This window comes from Thamnophis sirtalis, unplaced genomic scaffold, assembly GCF_051295495.1.
Source record: "Thamnophis sirtalis isolate CommonGarterSnake01/CBP01778 unplaced genomic scaffold, rThaSir2_p1.2 scaffold_3, whole genome shotgun sequence".
In the NCBI taxonomy this organism is placed as follows: Eukaryota; Metazoa; Chordata; class Lepidosauria; order Squamata; family Natricidae; genus Thamnophis; species Thamnophis sirtalis.
Genome location: NW_028261383.1, coordinates 167476767 through 167495685, shown reverse-complemented (window position 1 = coordinate 167495685; position 18919 = coordinate 167476767). Strand labels below are relative to the sequence as shown.

The window sequence follows — 18919 nt, the reverse complement described above, 5'->3', positions numbered from 1 at the left end:
GATAACGCTAGTGGGCCCTCTTTCTAGTCATTCTTCTAAGCCAGCTTTTCTCAAGCTTTCCCGATGGAGTGAAATTCAGCTTCCCATAAGCACCAACCAGCATCTGGGATGAAGTGGGTATGTTTGTATCAGGTAAACGCAACTATATGAAGCCAAAGAAATGGTGTAGGTTTTTCCGTGGTTGGCTTAGTCTCCAGCTTCACAATAACTCTTATCCAGGAACCTGCGGTGGTGCCATTGTGGGAGCTAGCTAACTCTTCCTGTCCTTGTCTGCTCCTCTGTCTGAGGTCCGATATGGCCTTTTGAGTAAAACTTTTGGAAAGAGGGAGCAAATCATAGGGGACTTTTCTTACTAGGAATCCTTCCTATATTCAATAACCTGAAGGTCACAATGTTTAGAATTCACTCTTGATGCCATGACATGTTCTGTGGTGATTCACAGGTGATGAAGCCTACCTTAATTATACATGTCAATCCTGGCTTGCTATCGTCAACAAGTGATGACTACTAATGTGAATCAGACTCTGGTGGGACTCTTGTAATATGTGCCTGCAGTTTTCCTTTTTAATATCAAGAATAAGTGCATGTCTAGCCTCTTAACTACTTTTCTCCTTCCCTCTCAACTTCATCAAATGACATCCTGGGATCTCCTCAGGCTTATATACTGGGCTGATACTAATTAGTGCCCCACATGTCTATCTAAAGCTGTCTATCTAAAGTTGATGCTTGTACAAGCCCTTTGTAAACCAACCCAGTGTTTCTCAACCATAGCAACCTGTTGTTGAAGTCCACACATCTTCAAGCTGCCACGTTTCGGAAATGCCACTATACAGGGGTGGGCTGCTGCTGGTTTTACTACCGGTTGTAAATTGTTTTTCGTGCATGCACAGAACAATTTACAGTGAACTGTGCATGCGCAGTCACTAAAAACCAAAATGGTAGCGGCCCAGCGGTTGAGAGGCAACCGGTTCGGGGGTGTGGCAGGCCTGGGTCACCGCCGATTCTGCGACCCAGGCCTGAATTCCACTACCGGTTCGAATGAACCGGGAGCAACCCACCTCTGCTACTATAACTGATATAGCAATAGCAATAGCAGTAGACTTATATACCGCTTCATAGGCCTTTCAGGCCTCTCTAAGCGGTTTTACAGAGAGTCAGCATATTGCCCCCAACAATCTGGGTCCTCATTTTACCCACCTCGGAAGGATGGAAGGCTGAGTCAACCCTGAGCCGGTGAGATTTGAACCGCTGACCTGCTGATCTAGCAGTAGCCTGCAGTGCTACATTTAACCACTGCGCCACCTTGGTTGATATAGTAGTATCTGCTGTTTTTAAACTCACTGAAGGGCTGAATGCAGGCACTCTAGTAGATATATCTACTCACATCCTTCCCCACCCCCATCTCTAAACATCGAAGACTGGATAATTTAAAAAACCCCAATCCATATTAATAAAAGGGCCTTTAAAACTTTAACAACAGAATGGCCAGCATGTTCCTGTTTTCCAGGTTGTCTGGAATATCTGTTTTTTAAAGTTCCTTTATTATATTAGAAATTAACATTTCAAATAGGAGAACACAAATCTCTAAGCAACATTATTGCAAGAATGCTTCTGGGGTCCATTTACGTTCCACAGGTATTCCTAGGAAATAAAAATGGGTGGCTACAGGCCCAATGCGTTTTGATCAAAAAAAGGAAGGGAGGAATGGTAGAATACAATCTGAAGCAAGGCTGTCAAACTCGCGGTCCAGATGGGTCATGCGCTGGCCACGCCCATGCCCGGGTTAGCAAAGGGGAGAAAAGTCACAATATGACACGTGATGCCGCCGTGACGACATGAATTTGACACCCCTGTTCTAGAGGATTAGAGGGCATGGCAGGAGGCTAGCTGGAAAATGGTCTATCGGGTTTGGTCATGACCTCTATGGAAAATTTTGTGGATAGCAAGTCCTTTGCATCACAGCTGTTTGTTTCCATTTTTCCAAATGTCTTCAGTGTCATAAAAGGTTTTTCCAGCTCTGCTTTCATGACATGAATATGGATTCTGTTTTAAAAGTTTTAAAGGCCCTTTTATTAACGACTTAAATTCCGTGACCTGACAAAAGCGCGCATGACAAAACCGCGCTGACAAAACCGCGTTGCTAAAACCGCAACGTCATCAATGCGCCGACAACAGTGCGTCGACAGAAGGGCAATTTAAGGGCGATTTAAGTTAAGGTAAGGATTAGGTTAAGGGTTAGGTTTAGGGTTAAGTTTAGGGTTAGGTTTAGGGTTAGTTTTAGGGTTAGGTTTAGGGTCAGGATTAGGGTCAGGTTTAGGGTTAGGTTTAGGGTTACGTTTAGGGTTAGGTTTAGGGTTAGGATTAGCGTTACGTTTAGGGTTAGGGTTAGCGTTAGGTTTAGGGTTAGGGTTAGCATTACGTTTAGGGTTAGGGTTAGCATTAGGATTAGCGTTAGGGTTAGCGTTAGGTTTAGAGTTAGGGTTAGCGTTAGTGTTAGGGTTAGGTTTAGGTTCACAGCGCTCTTCTGTCGCCGCGCTGTTGTCGGCGCGATTCAGCGCTCATTCGTCGGCGCGGTTTAGAACTCACGGTTTTGTCACCATGGTTTAGTCGGGCGTGGTTTTGTCGGTCGCCCTTTTGTCGCTGAACCCTTAAATTCCTTTCAGTAGCAGTCTTGTTTGGTGAAAAGGGCAGGTATAAACGGAATATTTTTCCCCTTTGAAAACCCAGTCTAATGACCTCTTATGCCCTTATGGTTATAGAACCAATCCGTAGGTTTATCCCATGACTCTAAACCTCAACCTTAGGTCCTTAAGCCTGCATCTGAATATGATGTTCTTAGTTTTTGTATATGAAATGTGGGCAAGAATTCCCATGAGGTTTTGAAATCAGGGAAACATAATCACGAGAAGTTGGTTGTTTGACCTTTTTCTAACTGACAAAATTTTCTTCTGTGAATGCCGTTTGTAATCATTTATTTGGAATAGATCTAAAGCTGGTGTGTACCTGGTTAGTAATTGGATGACAGATGACCAGGACATTTTTAGACCTCTTGAATAAACTGAAAAATAGAAATGATATTTTAGAAGAAGGCTGGGTACAAACTGCTTCCATACTGTTGCCAAGAGAATTAGAGAGAGGAATTTGTGCACTCAGCAGAAACTGTGCTGGTTTAGAGGGTGCCTTTATTTTCACCTTACTCATTCCATAGCTAAAAGAGAGGTAGTTGGAGACAGGGTGGGGCAGGGACAGAGGAATATTTCAGAAAAGAGTTTGTGATGAAGAATTAGCAGGCCAGATAATTTTGGTCAATTTTTCTCTGGTCCTCCAGTTTGCTTCTAAAATTTTCCTAGTTTTTTTTTTTTTTAGGAAAAGAACTTCTCTCCACAGCCTGTTAGAAGATGTTTAAAACCTTTCTTTATATGCTTATTATCTTTTTTTTAAAGGCAGTCTTATAAAACTTTCAGGTTTATTCTAATTTAGCTAGGAAGAAACTCAAGTCAACTCAAAACCTATATTCACCTATCCTCTTATCCTGGGCTATAGTTACCTGTACATCTTTAACAAAATTTGGTTCTACCTTAACTGTCTCATCTTAGAGATAGATTTGCTATAACCCTAGTAGGCATCTGTATGGAAATCTTTTATACTGGAATGGGTAAATAAGGATAAATCTTTCATATATGATTGTTTCTATAGTATATGTATATATTCAGCTAATAATAACGTTGCAGAATGAAAGCATCATGCTTAAGAAAGAGTCCATCTTTGACTTGTAGAGTTTTTCCCAGGGTACTTTCCATCTCCAACTTGATCAAAATTTTGCATCCACTTATCTTATACCAAACTCATTTGAAGTTTTGTTGGAGAGAATTGGCCTTTATGCAAAATTTGGAGGAGTGGGGGGGGGGGAAATCATGTTTCCCCCAAACTTCCTTTTCTTATAGCAATGTAAAATGAACATAAACAAACCTCAAAGACTAGACATGCAATCACTCTGCATTCTCTTGGCCAAAAATGTTAAGAGGAAATGTTTTCCTGTGGTTCTGCTTCCTTGCCCTGCAGTGTTAATGGGGGAGGTTAACTTATAGTGGGCTGGAAAAGAAGAAATTGCTGACAGACAGAATGATTAAAGTCGTCTCTAAAGGGAAGAAATAAATAAGGGGAGGGTGATCTTGTGGCTCCAAGTATAACCCATCCAGTATCGTGGCACGACAAAACCGCGGTCCACTAGAGCGCGCCCGATTAAAGCGCGTACCTGACGTCATCAGCAGCGCGACAAATACGACCGCGGAGAAAAAAGGGCGCTTTAAAAAGCGCTTTTAAAGCAAGCTGATTCACGTAAAGGTAAGGGTTAGGTTTAGGTTTAGGGTTAGGGTTAGGTTTAGGGTTACGTTAAGCGTTAGGGTTAGGTTTAGGGTTAGGTTAAGGGTTAGCGTTAGGTTTAGCGTTAGGTTAAGGGTTAGGTTTAGGGTTAGGTTTAGGGTTAGGTTAAGGGTTAGGTTTAGGGTTAGGGTTAGGGTTAGGTTTGGGGGGGTTAGGGTAAGGTTTTCGCGTTAATTTTAACTTTACCGCTCACAGCGTGATGTTTTCGTCACGCTGTGATGACGTCAGGTACGCGCTTTCGTCGAGCGCGCTTTAGTCTACCGCGGTTTTGTGGTGGAACCATCCAGTATAACCCTTTCTTTTCTAATCCTGGACCCTTTTCAGATTACAAGGATCAAACACCGGAGGGGTCATTTTGAAGCAGATGAGAAGATTAACATAATATTAAAAATCGAGAGCCCATTCTCAGGAAAACCCTTCAAAACTCAGCTGTCTCTAAGTGGGTGCAACAAACTCACCATGTTGCATTATTATTTTCCTGCAACCCTCACCCCCACCAAAGATTTTTGTACGGGTTCTGCCCATCAAAAGATCGTCCACCTCGGTTTAAATTGGATGGCTCTAATCAAATCAGCCTGCAAATCTTGTGTTCCGCTTTCAGGCCACTTGGTTACGAAATTAAGCTGCAAATGCTTATGGCTTTATTTGGGAGTTACTCCAATTGACGGGGTTTAAGTGGTTTTTAAAGTCTGTTTTCAATTCTGTATTGGGCTGTGGCACAGCTTCTCTCCTTTATTATAGAATTATTTCCTTGATCCTCCTCCAAGGAATTCAGATGGCGTAAATAGTAACCTTATAACAACCCTTTGAGGCACATCAACCTCGGAGAAACACCTGCTAGGATTTGGACTCAAGTCTGCCCTCTCCAAATCTGTGGTTAGTAAGAATATTTTTTGAAATTAAGAACGATATCAGATTATTACCTATCCATCTACCTTGCAGAAATAAGTGGGCATTTCAGCAAGTCTCTAAATTGTAATGGAACATTAAATTCCTGGTGTGTTTTTTTTAAATATAACAATATATAGATTGCTTAGCAAATCTAGGTGTGTTTCCTGTTTTAATTTTCTTTAAAATATGGGGTAGAAGCATATACTTATTTTTCTTCTTCTTCAGGAGACAATTTACAGTGATAACTTTCCAGCTGATGCTACTTTTGATAAGGAAGGGCAGGCTACAGGAGGTTTTTATGTCTCTCGGTGTGATCACAGTTGCCTGGAGATCTTTCTCACTACTTAGTAGACAACTAAGTAAACATCAAGGAGATTGGAAAATTATCTTCCTTGTATAGTGAAGAGCAATGGCTCAGGTACTGTAATGTTAAGCCTCTCGGGCTGACTTTATTATCCTCTAGTTTGCGAAAGCTTATAGCAGTCGAATTGTGTCAGGACTGAACTGGGCAGGTAGAGAGAGAGAGAGAGAGAGAGAGGGAGAGAGAGAGAGAGAAAGAGAAAGAGAGGGAGGGAGGGAGGGAGGGAGGGAGGGAGGGAGAGAGAGAGAGAGAGAGAGAGAGAGAGAGAGAGAGAGAGAGAGAGAGAGAGAGAGAGTGAGTGAGAGAGTGAGTGAGTGAGTGAGTCAGTCTTTTGGGCTACTGTGTAGAATCTGTAGACAAAGTCTTCTGGGAACTCTCATGTAACTAAGGTAGAGCCGAGGTGGCGCAGTGGTTAAATGCAGCACTGTAGGCTTCTTCAGCTGACTGCAGTTCTGCAGTTCGGCTGTTCAAATCTCACCGGCTCAGGGTTGACTCAGCCTTCCATCCTTCCGAGGTGGGTAAAATGAGGACCCAGATTGTTGTTGGGGGCAATATGCTGACTTTGTAAACCGCTTAGAGAGGGCTGAAAGCCCTATGAAGCGGTATATAAGCCTAACTGCTATTGCTAACTGCTATTCTTTCTTTCTTTCATTCATTCTTTCTTTCTTTCTTTTTCCTTCCTTCCTTCCTTCCTTCTTTTTTTCTTTCATTTGTCTATCCTGAAGAGTAGAGCTGTGGAAGTGAGAAGAGGGGGAAATGACAACAATTGAGAAAGAGGGAAATTGCCTCCAAGGACCCGGAGCATGATAAGAAAAAAAGAAAGTGGCAGGGATGCCAGGGGAAGGAAAAAAAGCGGGGTTAGCTAGATAATAAAAAGTGACAGCAGGCACGGAGAAAAGACTGGCAAGAGCTTAAATGGATGGGAAGTGACAGCGGGAAGGCCAGGCGAGTGGGGAAGGGAAGCAGCCAGCTCGTTTGCTTGACAAAGAAGCGCTCCGGGGCGCAGGGCGAAGGAAGCCACCTGCTTGTGCGGTCAGCCGAGGGTCCGCGCTTGCATCCCGGGGACCTGATCCTTCTAAGCACCCTTAGTGGCTCGTACGCACATACGGTCCCTCAATGCAAGTAAGCCACCTCGACGAGCCTCGACCCTTGCGGTTGTTAGGGCCCAGGACAAACGTAGCGGGGAAGCCGGTAGGAGCACAAGAGCCGGGAGCGCGCAGGGAGGGAATGATCCAGAGAGGAGGAGGAGGAGGAGGATGGAAAGGAAGCTCGCGTAAGAGAAGGCGAAGGGGCGGGATTGGGTGGCTGGAGGCGGGGAGGGATCCGGAGACGGCGGCTCCTCCCTTGGGGAAGGGAAACGCGGCCACAGCCGGAGCAGCGCCCGGGCGGCTCACCTATCTCCAGGTTTCCCCCCTTGCGCCCGGGCGCTGAAGACGGGCCATGTTCAACCGCGGATCGCGGCGCCGACGATCCACCCGAGCCGTGAGTCCCCGTCAATGGGAGAAGGGATGGGTTGGGAATCATGGGACACCCCCCCCCCCATCAATCCCCAAAGCCATCTCCAGCCAGCCTCCGCGGAGGCAGCCGCGGCCCATTCGGAGTTCGGGGTTGGGGGAGGGAAGGGAGGGAAGGGAGGGAGGGAGGCAGGTCGGAGGACGGGATCAGAAACGGCGCGAGGCGCTGCTCATGGATGGGCGGGGAGAAGAGGAGGCGGCGGGGGTTGGTCCCAGCGGGGTGCAATTAATTTAATTCTCTCTCTCCCCAAAGGAGACGTCATGGGGCGGGCGGGTGGGGGAGAGCAGGGCTGCGTTGTAAAGAGACCGAAGGGATTTTTCTCACGCCAAGGTTTCCACGGAATCCTCCGGATAAAAGGGATTCCCCCCCACATCCCCCCAAGAGGGTGAAGGTGCTCGGATTACAGGGCAAAAGAGGGCAGGTGGCTCGGCCTCAGGGCTGGCGACAGGCAGCGGGTGGGGACGAATACCTCCTCAGCAGCTCTTAGGAGGAAGGTGGGCGCTAGACGTCTGTTATTTCACCAGAAATACCCCAGACCCTTGGAAGGAAGGGCAAGAGAATTTCAGCTACCCCCACTGCATCCTAATAAGAGGAGATGCCTAGAAAGGTGCCCCGTGCAAGCTCTAAAGTGGGTGATGCCAATTAAGCATTAAAGCAGGAAAGACACAGTGAGACACGATATCCACTGGAGGGCCACCCAAAGGGAACACAATGCTAGTTTTTCCAAAGGCAGTTGCCATTAGCTGCGGCTGTGCTTTGGAGTCCCATTGTCTTTGCAGGGTGTTTTTGTAAATCCGAGGTAGGTGGCATGAAAAGGATGGTTTGGGATGCCTGTTGGATCATAGAGTTTTTGCAAAACACAGCGTAGTCGTCTGTTCTCAGGGGTTTTGTCAACACACAACTTGAATCCACACAAAACCTATCATGGAAGTCATAACCCAAAACATCTGGATTAGGTTGGTGACTTGTAAAATCTTCCTTATGCTCTTAAATCCAACCCTGTTAATTAAACTTGCTTTATTTCAGAAGAAATAATGAGGGGGGGGGGGTTGAAGGAGTGAGAGGAGGAGGAGGAATTGTGGGAAGGCCACCATTCAATATGTGGAAGCCATAGCATTCCTTAGCTCTTGCTTTGAGATCCTGAACTGGACTTTCTTAATAAATTAAAAACAAGTAGAAAAGACTGTAGAAATGTTTAAGAAAAAGGTGAATGATACAAGCATGAAGTGTATAAATTCTTAAGAAAAAGGTGAATGATACAAGCATGAAGTGTATAAATTCTTAAGAAAAAGGTGAATGATACAAGCATGAAGTGTAGAAATTCTTAAGAAAAAGGTGAATGATACAAGCATGGTGTATAAATGTTTAAGAAAAAGGTGAATGATACAAGCATGAAGTGTAGAAATTCTTAAGAAAAAGGTGAATGATACAAGCATGAAGTGTAGAAATTCTTAAGAAAAAGGTGAATGATACAAGCATGAAGTGTATAAATCTTTAAGAAAAAGGTGAATGATACAAGCATGAAGTGTATAAATCTTTAAGAAAAAGGTGAATGATACAAGCATGAAGTGTATAAATTCTTAAGAAAAAGGTGAATGATACAAGCATGAAGTGTATAAATCTTTAAGAAAAAGGTGAATGATACAATCATGAAGTGTAGAAATTCTTAAGAAAAAGGTGAATGATACAAGCATGAAGTTTGCTCACATGAAGGTTGTTATACATTCTTTCCATGTAAATGGTCCTTGCATATCCCTATCCTTTACCCCTGTGAGCAATACCCAATGTCCAGTTGCCCATAACATCCATGTGCTAAGTTCATTAATAAGAGCCTATGGAGTCTTTCAGTGACACTTTTCCTCTTGAAGGTGGAAGGTTTTGATAACGTGTCATAAAGGGTAGTGATGTTCCAGAGCCAGTGGTTGGACTGGCACTGGAGTTCGAAATTGAACCCCACTCTCAACTATAGAAACTCCTTGGTGATTTGCGATAGTCATTCTCTCTCAGTCCAACTTGTCTACAGAACGGTGAGGAAAAATGGGTGGAAGGAGCATAATGTGCACCAACTTAAGCTCCCGAAGGAAATGTGGGATGGGAACTTAATACATGAATCACAAGCAAAAAATTTCTGCATCTAGGTCCTTTGCTGGAGGAGCATATACCATTAATTTTAGTATTCGTAGGAGGCACAATAAAAGGATAGGGAGAGGCAACTTAACAGTGTAATAACATGTCTAAATTGTTATTAGAGATATTTTAGCTTCCGCTCAATGAGAACCTAGGAGTTAAGCCAAAGGCTTCATAAAAGAGGTGGGGTTTGAAAGAGGGAGAGGTAGTAACAGGTGTTCACGGAGGCACTTCCAGGCATAAGGAGAGGCAAATGAGCATGGTCCGACCTGAATAAGAGAACAGGTAACTTTTTGGTAGCTTAGAGTAGTTAGTTGATGGTATGGAGATCTTTGCTGGAGAGAGCTTTCAAGCTAACATTCAGGAGTTTGTGCTGGATGGTGAAGGGCAATGGGCTTTGTAGGCTAACTTCTGGTGTGTGATGCAAACTTTGGCGGCTCACAACTTCTCTTCCAGCATCTTGCTTTCATTCCTCCTCTCTTGCATGCTTTCCTTGGGTGGTTATCTTGCTCCAGTGGGATGCTGGTAGGATGCTTCAGTGGAGAATCCTATAATTGGACACTCTTGTTTGAGCTCACTGTAGACACTTGACCGGAGAGAGTCCTTCATTTGATGTATGGGCTGATGTGAGGGCGGGGGGGTGTAGACAGATATTTCTGGACTTTGCCACTTTTGCTTCTTTTAGAGATAAAACGGTTAATTCTCTCTCTGCCCTGGGTTTCCTCTTTAAGGGCAATCCAAGTTAAGTCCATATTTCTTGTTGGACACAGTAGGTGCTGGGGGCAGCTGAACAAAAATGGTGAGCATCTTTGAAGTAATGTAGACAGAGTTTTCTCTCCGTCATTTCTCTCTCTTGCGTTATCTGGTTTTTAAAAAAATCTTTAAATGAAGTTTCAGTGTGAGTTTTGGAGCAGTGCCTTGGAAGCGGGTAAGACCAAATATTAAGGTGTAATGGGGATCCAAATTGTGTAAGTAAGCCGAGATGGCGCAGTGGTTAAATGCAGCACTGCAGGCTACTTCAGCTGACTGCAGTTCTGCAGTTCGGCTGTTCAAATCTCACCGGCTCAGGGTTGACTCAGCCTTCCATCCTTCAGAGGTGGGTAACATGAGGACCCGGATTGTTGTTGGGGGCAATATGCTGACTCTGTAAACCGCTTAGAGAGGGCTGAAAGCCCTATGAAGCGGTATATAAGTCTAACTATTGCTATTGCTATTGCTAAGAAAGAAAGGGCATGAGTGAAAAATATTTTTGTAGGACTCTGAGCCAATTTTCTGAAAAGCTGTAATTGGGGATCAGTGGTATTTTACCTTTTCTTCTAACAGAAAGCTTTTTGGGTTGTGTTGGGCTATTATGGAGAAGAATATAGAAACACAAATAGTTACATTAGTGGAATAAAAAGGAGTCACATAATGGTGAATCCCCAGTCTGGAGGGGGAAGGGAGATAAAGGTTTCATATTATGTCTGCCCTGGCAGATTTATCAAAGCATCATCTGATGAACTATATCCTTCCCCCTTGAAATCCTTCCTAAGCTGCAAACGGCTGGGTAGATATCAGTTAACAGATGTGAGAGGAAAGGAATTATGTTGCTTAGGGATTGTGAGCACTCTTAACACAATGGTTGCCTGGTTCTGTTGAGAAATGGTGTCTGATGTTGGTTGTCTGCTTTTCTTGATAGAAAATGCAAATATTTGAGCATTTGCAGAATGCACTTCTCAAACAAGATTTATTTTTAAGAATTCTAAGGTCGTCGGATGGAATTAATAACAACTATAATAAGGGGCTTTGGGACGCGTGCAGAATGCAATCGTGAGGGGTATATCCTATCAGGAACAGGAAATATATAGGGTTTTTTTCCCCTTCTAAATCCTTATGTCAGAATTTTTTTTTAAAAAAATTAACAAGTCACTTTCTCCCCTTCAATTTGGGCAACTGGGAGGATGAACTGTTAGCCAGGCAGAGAGCCTAGCCTACAGATTCTCTTTTCAATTATTTTTAAAACTGGTAAGATATACACTGCCATTCTACAGAAAAGTAAGAAAATAAGATGAAGCGCCAGTAGTGAGTTAAAGCTGGTAATTTGAGGCTTTCAAAGGGAAAAGTGGATGACGGACGGTCTAGAGATCACCTTTTTTTAAACCCCTTTCCCCTTGATTTCACTATTTCTGGCATTCTCTTGGCCTAAGGGTGGAATAAAGCCGGGAATAAAATACTCGAAACCTATTTTTTTCATGCCCGGTTCAGGCGGGGCTTCAGTGGAGTTTGCCTGGAGGGGGAAGTGGGAGCGGTTCCCGGCACCTTCTCCCTCTCCCTTCCGAAGGCATCGCTTCCCGCTCGCTCCCCCTTCCTTCATCGCGCGTTGGCCTGATGAAATCCGTAAACGAAGGAGCCAAGATGGACGGAAAGCAACCCCCCAAAAAGGAAAAAAAACGTCCGGGAAAACTAATTTCGCAGCCGATTAAACTCTCCTCCTCGTCGCGCTCGCGTGGCCTCTGCGCTCCTCCGCTCTTCTCCGTCCCGCGCCAAAGCTTCCCAAGGCGCCTCTCGCTTCGGCTGCCGACTTTTGTCAGTCACCTGTAGTGGCAGGAAGCCAACGTCTGGCCTTTCCCTGCCTCGCTGAATTACACGGAGCAGGTCGCGGCCTGTGTGGGTTGCCTTTTCCCCACAATTCCCTGCTCGTCCCTTACGGCTTCCTTAACGTTCCCTTCTCTCTAGGGCTGTGCAGGAGGCAGAGTTTCACCCGCAAAAGCTCCTTGCTTAGCAGTTTCACTGGCTTCCCACAGCTGGCATGGAGGAATAGAGAGAGAGGGAGGGAGGGAGGGAGACAGAGACACTTCAGTGGCTTCCCACAGCTGGCATGGTGGAAGAGACCCTCTCTCTCTCTCTCTCTCTCTCTCTCTCTCTCTCTCTCTCTCTCTCTCTCTCACACACACACACACACACACACACACACACACACACAACTTCACTGGCTTCCCACAGCTGGCATGGAAGAAGAGACTGACACACACACACACATTCACTCACTCACTCTTGACTTCACTGGCTTCCCACAGCTGGCATGGAGGAAGACACACACACACACACACACACACACACACACTCTTGACTTCACTGGCTTCCCACAGCTGGCATGGAGGAAGAGACTGACTCTCTCTCTCTCTCTCTCTCACACACACACACACACACACACACACACACTTGACTTCACTGGCTTCCCACAGCTGGCATGGAGGAAGAGACTGACTCTCTCTCTCTCTCTCTCTCTCTCTCTCTCTCTCTCACACACACACACACACATGACTTCACTGGCTTCCCACAGCTGGCATGGTGAAAGAGAGTCACACACACACACACACACACACACACACACTACTTCTGCTGACTGTCTGAAGAAGCCCTTGCAGTTTCCTTGGCCAGGCTTTTTGGAAACGGTTTGCCTTTGCCAGCTTCCTACGGCTCAGAGAGCGGGGCTGGTCCAAGGTCTCAAGAGCCCTTATTAAAAAAACATATCCCCTCTGCTTCAGACAGAGGTTTTGAAAGCTGGCTTCAGGCCACCCCTGTTCCTTTTTCTGGGAAGTGAGTTTTGGAAACAGAATTCTCTTATTCCTCTACCCAAATTCAGTTCTGCCTCCCAGGTACAGCATAGGTGATCCTTGACTTGCGACCACAATTGACCCCCTTTGCTAAGCAAGACAGTTGTTAAGGGAATGTTGCCTCATTTTACAACCTTTCTTGCTACAGTTAAGTGAGCCACTGCAGTTGCTAAATTGTGGTTGCAAAGTAAATCTGGCTTCCACATTGACTTTTCTTGTCAGAAGTTCATGATCCCATGACCCCGGGACACTGCAACTGGTCATAAATACATGCCAGTTGCCAAGCGTCCGAATTGTGATCATGTGATCACGGGGATGTTACACCGGTTGTTAACAGTCATAAGTCATTTTTTTCAGTGCCGCTATATCTTCTAAATCAGTGTTTCTCAACCTTGGCAACTTGAAGATGTCCGGACTTCAACTCCCAGAATTCCCCAGCCAGCGAACGCTGGCTGGGGAATTCTGGGAGTTGAAGTCCGGACGTCTTCAAGTTGCCAAGGTTGAGAAACACTGTTCTAAATGAATGGTTGTAAGGACTACCTGTACATGTTCTGTAGTAAAAGCCAACCTAAAAATATAGGCAGTTCATTTCAAATGCAAAATTGGTGAACAATGTTATTGGGAACCTGCTGGGACTAGTTGTACAAGCATTTGGATTGACAGTACTGATGCATCCCCATCGGTGGGTAGAGACAACTGGAATGGTTGGGGTCGGAGAGTATCAATGGGTACCCCCCCCCCCCCCCCGGTTAGATAGATACTGAAAAGTGGGCCTTGCGGAAGATTCCTGCTAGTGAATAGCAATAGCAATAGCAGTTAGACTTATATGCCGCTTCATAGGGCTTTTAGCCCTCTCTAAGCGGTTTACAGAGTCAGCATATTGCCCCCAACAACAATCCGGGTCCTCATTTCACCCACCTCGGAAGGATGGAAGGCTGAGTCAACCCTGAGCCGGTGAGATTTGAACAGCCGAACTGCAGAACTGCAGTCAGCTGAAGTGGCCAGCAGTGCTGCATTTAACCACTGCGCCACCTCGGCTCCCTAATGTATAGTGATAGAATGTATAGTGATCACGCTGGCAGGTGGAAGCGGGCTTTGCAGTGAAATAGGAACTGTAGGGTGGGAACGTTGGGAATTGTGACATGGATGCCGTTGCAGTTTTGGTGGTTGATTTCTTGCCTTTCTGTCTTATATCAGCTGCCTGAACTGGAGGACCCTGACCGGGGCCAACCGTGTCAGGCGTGTGGGGAGCAGTGCCCAGGCTTCCTAGTGCATGGATGGAGGTAGGAGAATGTATTGTCCCTCCTTTGCTCTACCTAGTCCCCCTCCTCCATGCTCCATGTGGTTTCTCCATCCCGGCCCTCCCTGGTTTACTGGGCTGCCATACGTTGTTTGCATTCATTGTTTAGGTTCACTGTGGTTTTCTCACTCAGTCTTCCTAAATCTGGCATCCAACAGTTTTCAGTATTCTCAGGTGGCAAGGTCAATTAGCAATAGCAATAGCAGTTAGACTTATATACCGCTTCATAGGGCTTTCAGCCCTCTCTAAGCGGTTTACAGAGTCAGCATATTGCCCCCAACAACAATCCGGGTCCTCATTTTACCCACCTCGGAAGGATGGAAGGCTGAGTCAACCCTGAGCCGGTGAGATTTGAACAGCCGAACTGCCGTACTAGCAGTCAGCTGAAGTAGCCTGCAGTACTGCACTCTAACCACTGTGCCACCTCGGCTCAATTATAGGCACCAAGTTGAAAAAATCTGGTTTTAGCTGCTTTAGAAAAACCTTTTTCTCTCGTTTTGAAATAAAAATTGTAAATTTAATAAATTTATATGCTGCCCAATCCCGAAGGACTCTGGGCGGCTTACAAAGTACAAGATTAAGAGGTAAAAAGTTTTTAAAAAATAGGGAAAGAGGAACAGATTTAAAAAGCAACACACCATACATTCAGCCTAAGTGGGGCTGGACCTCATTCCTGAGATCAACAGCCCCAGGCCTGCCGGAATAGCCAGGTTTTAGTGGCTTTTCGGAATTCCGAGAGAGTGGGAAAGGTCTGGATCTCTGCGGGTAGATCGTTCCACAGGGTCGGAGCAGCTACAGAGAAGGCCCTCCCCCAAGGGGTCGTCAGCCGGCATTGTCCGGTCGACAGCACCCGGAGGAGGCCCAGCCTGTGAGATCTTATTGGCCGTTGGGAGGTATGTGGCAGGAGGCGGTCTCGCAGATATCCAGGCCCTAGGCCATGTAGAGCTTTAAAGGTGATGACCAGCATCTTGAAGTGTGTTCGGAGACCGATGGGGAGCCAAATATGAAAACCCATATTTAATTTGCACAAACAATACACACTACACCTTTCTGTAACTGGGAACCCTTGCAAGGTTAGACTATTGCCTTCATCCTCCTATATATCTTATTCATAAGACTTCTAGTCTAATATATCTAGAAGAGACCGGGTTTTGGAAGAATTGTTAAAGAATACACAATTGTGCACATGCAGTCAGAAGCTGACTTCTGAATAAACATGCTTAGGGCTGCCTGAGATGCTCCTCACCCCCTTTAATTCATTCTGACATCTGCCTTTTCGGCTTGTACTATTTTCACTCATCCTATTGTTTTTTTTCTTTTTAAGTGTTTTGTGTTTGGGTGTGGGGAGAGGGATTAGACTGATAAAAGCCATGGGGTCCTGCAGATGTTGCTGTGATGCTATCCAAGTAGAATTTCAGATAAATGAATTAAAACATTGTCTCAGCCCTGCATCTTTTGTTCTCTAGTTATTATAGTGCCATGCTTTTTTCCCCAGCATTCGTGTATAATTTTCATTTGTTTCTCATTGCTCTTTTCACATTCATCTCATTTTTCTCTTTTGAACATAACTTTTCTGGATTCAATTCCCCCCCCCCCCCAGGTGGGTTCCTACCAGTTCGTCAAATCTACCAAACCGGTTAGAAGAGGTTCCACCAGAAAGCAGGCCACACCTACAGAAGAGGTTCCAAAATTTTTTGAAACCCACCACACAGACAGACAGACAGACAGACACACACAGACTCACACAGAGAAAGAGAAAGAAAGGAAGAAAGAAATAAAGAAAAAAGAAAAAAGAAAGAAAAAGTGAGAGAGAGATGAAAGAAAAAAAGGAAAAGGGGACAGAGAGACAAAAGGAAGGAAAGAGAGAGACAGAGAGAGAGAGAGAAAACACATGGCCGGCAAGCCACTCCCACCAGGTCACATGGCCAGCAAGCCACTCCCACAAAGGAGGCCACACCCACAGAGTAGGTTCAAAAAAATTTTGAAACCCACCACTCCCCCACCCCCCCAAAAAATACTGACCATTATCTTTTCTGAATAAAAATCTGCATGGAAGCAGAAAAATAGTGCAATCGAAGAATATTTTTATTCTATCCATTATTCACTATACATCTCCTTCTTCTTCACTATACAACGTCTCCAGGTTATAGCCTGAATTGTCCCTCTGCATTTCACCATTCACCTCAATTATCTTGCTTCACCACTGGTTGCCTTTTCCCCTGGCTTCTGCCAGCCAGTCTCTGGGAAGGGAAGCTTGAGAATTGCTTCACCAATCACCAACTATACTACAATCTCTTTTGAACTGGTGATAACCCCATTGTGAAGGTTGAACACAGTCTGTTGCATTCTTCTTCTTGTCCTTGTTATAAAGTTTAGGGAACTGGACTGATCCTTATTTGTAGTCAGAGTGCAAATAAGCACAATATGTACAAAAATCAATTTAGTTTTATAGATTACATTGCTATTCAGTTGTAGAAATTTCAGAATTTAGTTTAAGGGATGGGGTAGCAAGCAAGAATAATAAAATATAAGCTATTGGTTTATAAAAGTTTAGTTTTTTAATAAAATCAGCTATATGTTTATTACTATATTTTGGGTTCATTTCATTTTTAGATTACTCACACTATCTTGTTTTCTACCTTAAAACTGGTTGAATGTGACCTTGTGGTTTGCCAGCTAGTTATTAAGTTAATCATTCATTCTAGATTTCTGGGTCTGTAATTAAGAATGAATATATCTAAATAGAGGTTGATGGGACCCATTTAATATTGGTCAGGGTCCAATCAGAGTATTTATAGGGAAAGTCTTGAGGAACTGTGCTTATTTTTTTAAAAGAATCTTTGGCAGGTAACAGAATTCTGTGAGATCTTTTGTTTCTTGCAGCTTCTCTCGGCTCTTCCAAGACTTAGGTCACTATAAGCATTTTCCTTCCCGTGTAGGAAGATCTGCCAGCACTGCAAGTGTCCCCGGGAAGAGCATGCGGTACGCATGGCCCCTGTCGACTTGGAAAGGATGATGTGCCGCCTCATTTCTGACTTCCAGCGTCACTCCATCTCAGATGATGATTCTGGCTGTGCTTCCGAGGAATACGCCTGGATACCTCCAGGGCTCAAGCCTGAACAGGTGATGCTATGGGTTCTATCTTTTTGAGACTCTATGCAACCTGCAGCAAATCAGGAGAAGGTTACATGTATTTTTGGTGCAATCTGTTTCTAGCTCCCCCCTCTCCCTGGTGTCATTTGGTTAGCCCCCCATGTTTAGTGCCAGTTCAGTTGTCCTAGCTTTTTCCAAAGATTTCTGGGAGTTGTTCGGAACATTTGTTACACATATCCTGCTTTGTTAATTTTGCCTTGAACTACATCTCCCAGTGTTCTGTGGCAGAAGGCATGACCGTTCCACAATACTGCAGTCAATAGTACCGTGTTTCCCCGAAAATAAGACAGGGTCTTATATTTTTTTTGACCCACGAAATATGGCCTTGGGCTTATTAGAGGGGGAGGGCTTATTATTTTTCAGGTGCAGGAAGCAGGAAGCCCACCAGCCCCACCCTCTCCGTCCCACCACCTGCTTGCCTGCGGCCACAAGGACCCAAGTCCTCCTTGCATCCTGGCCTTCACCGTGAAAATCTGGCATGGCCTTAGTTTCAGGACATGTCGTATTTTCGGGAAAACACGGTATAGATTCGTATTTTTGAACATCTTGGTTTACTTTCTTTGAAAGACAGCAAATAATGGAAGGAAGAAAATGTTTTTTGGGGAGGCTTTACTACTGAATCCTTCCAGGCCTTACTTACTACACCTTTGGGCATGAAAGATTCAATAGTATGCTCCCCACCCCCCCAACGTACCATTTCTAACTTCTCATTCTTGCTCCTTGCTCAAATCCCCAGTTATTTACTGTCTTTCTTCCTCCACTTTTTTCAGTTGATAATAATCACTTTTAAAGGGCTATGTGACCTATTGCTCTCTTAGTGTTGGAGTGTTATTAACTTTTCTTGGTATAAAACTGGAGGTTTTCAAGAAGTGATTGGGCAGCCACTTGTCCAGAATGGTATAGAGTCTCCTGCTTGAGCAGGTGGTTGGATTAAAGACCTTCTAACCCTATGATTACATTCTTCTAAAAGGGGGAAGGAAATCTCAGCAAGATTTTAGTATCTTATTGGATTAACTGACCTAATTTCTGGGTATTGAATCTCACTGAAATCTTCATGCAGGGGTACATATCATGATTTTTTTTTAAAGGTATGTGGCTGTATTGATGCTGACCTTGATAAAATGGGTGTTTTTCTAAAGAAGGCAGGCAGGAAGTTTAAATGGGATAGAATTAGTTTAATTACAAAGCAGGAGCTACCTTTTTGGGTGTATGTGTGTGTATTATGTCACCTCATCGTTCCAGTAAAGCCAGGCTGCTTGTAATCTGATTAGTAAAGTCTTGTTTTAAACTGATTGAAGAGAATCATTTATAGTACTTTCTGCTGTTTCTTATCAGACTTTTCATTACAGAAAGTATTTATCCTTTTTAGCCTGTAAAATATCCAGAGAACCCTGTAAGGCCAGTTTATTAGACCACAAGAAAGGGTTTTTCTGGAAAAATCCACCGAGCTGAGAGTTGAGTCTGGGAATAATATTTATTTGTTTGATGAATCTATAGTAGCAATGTTATGAAGAACTATTTCACTCCAGTGCAGCTGAATGGATATCACTGTTGTCTTAAAGATTCGTTTGGATTGCACTTATTAAAATAAAA

The 18919-nt window shown here is 44.4% G+C and overlaps 1 protein-coding gene across 3 annotated transcripts in view; it reads left to right on the top strand.

Moving 5' to 3' along the window:
• Positions 1-6916: 6916 nt before the first annotated feature.
• Positions 6917-18919, top strand: part of PRICKLE3 (prickle planar cell polarity protein 3) — a 34288-nt gene continuing 22285 nt past the window's right edge. The window contains exons 1-3 of one of the 3 annotated variants that reach the window (XM_087710800.1): positions 6917-7117; positions 14071-14156; positions 17113-17296. In XM_087710800.1, the coding sequence (XP_087566926.1) occupies positions 7076-7117; positions 14071-14156; positions 17113-17296 (312 nt within the window). In that variant the 5' untranslated portion in view covers positions 6917-7075. Of the gene's footprint in view, positions 7118-9507; positions 9563-14070; positions 14157-17112; positions 17297-18919 lie in introns of those variants that run through there. The other 2 variants (XM_087710801.1, XM_087710802.1) reach the window with 2 other exon arrangements.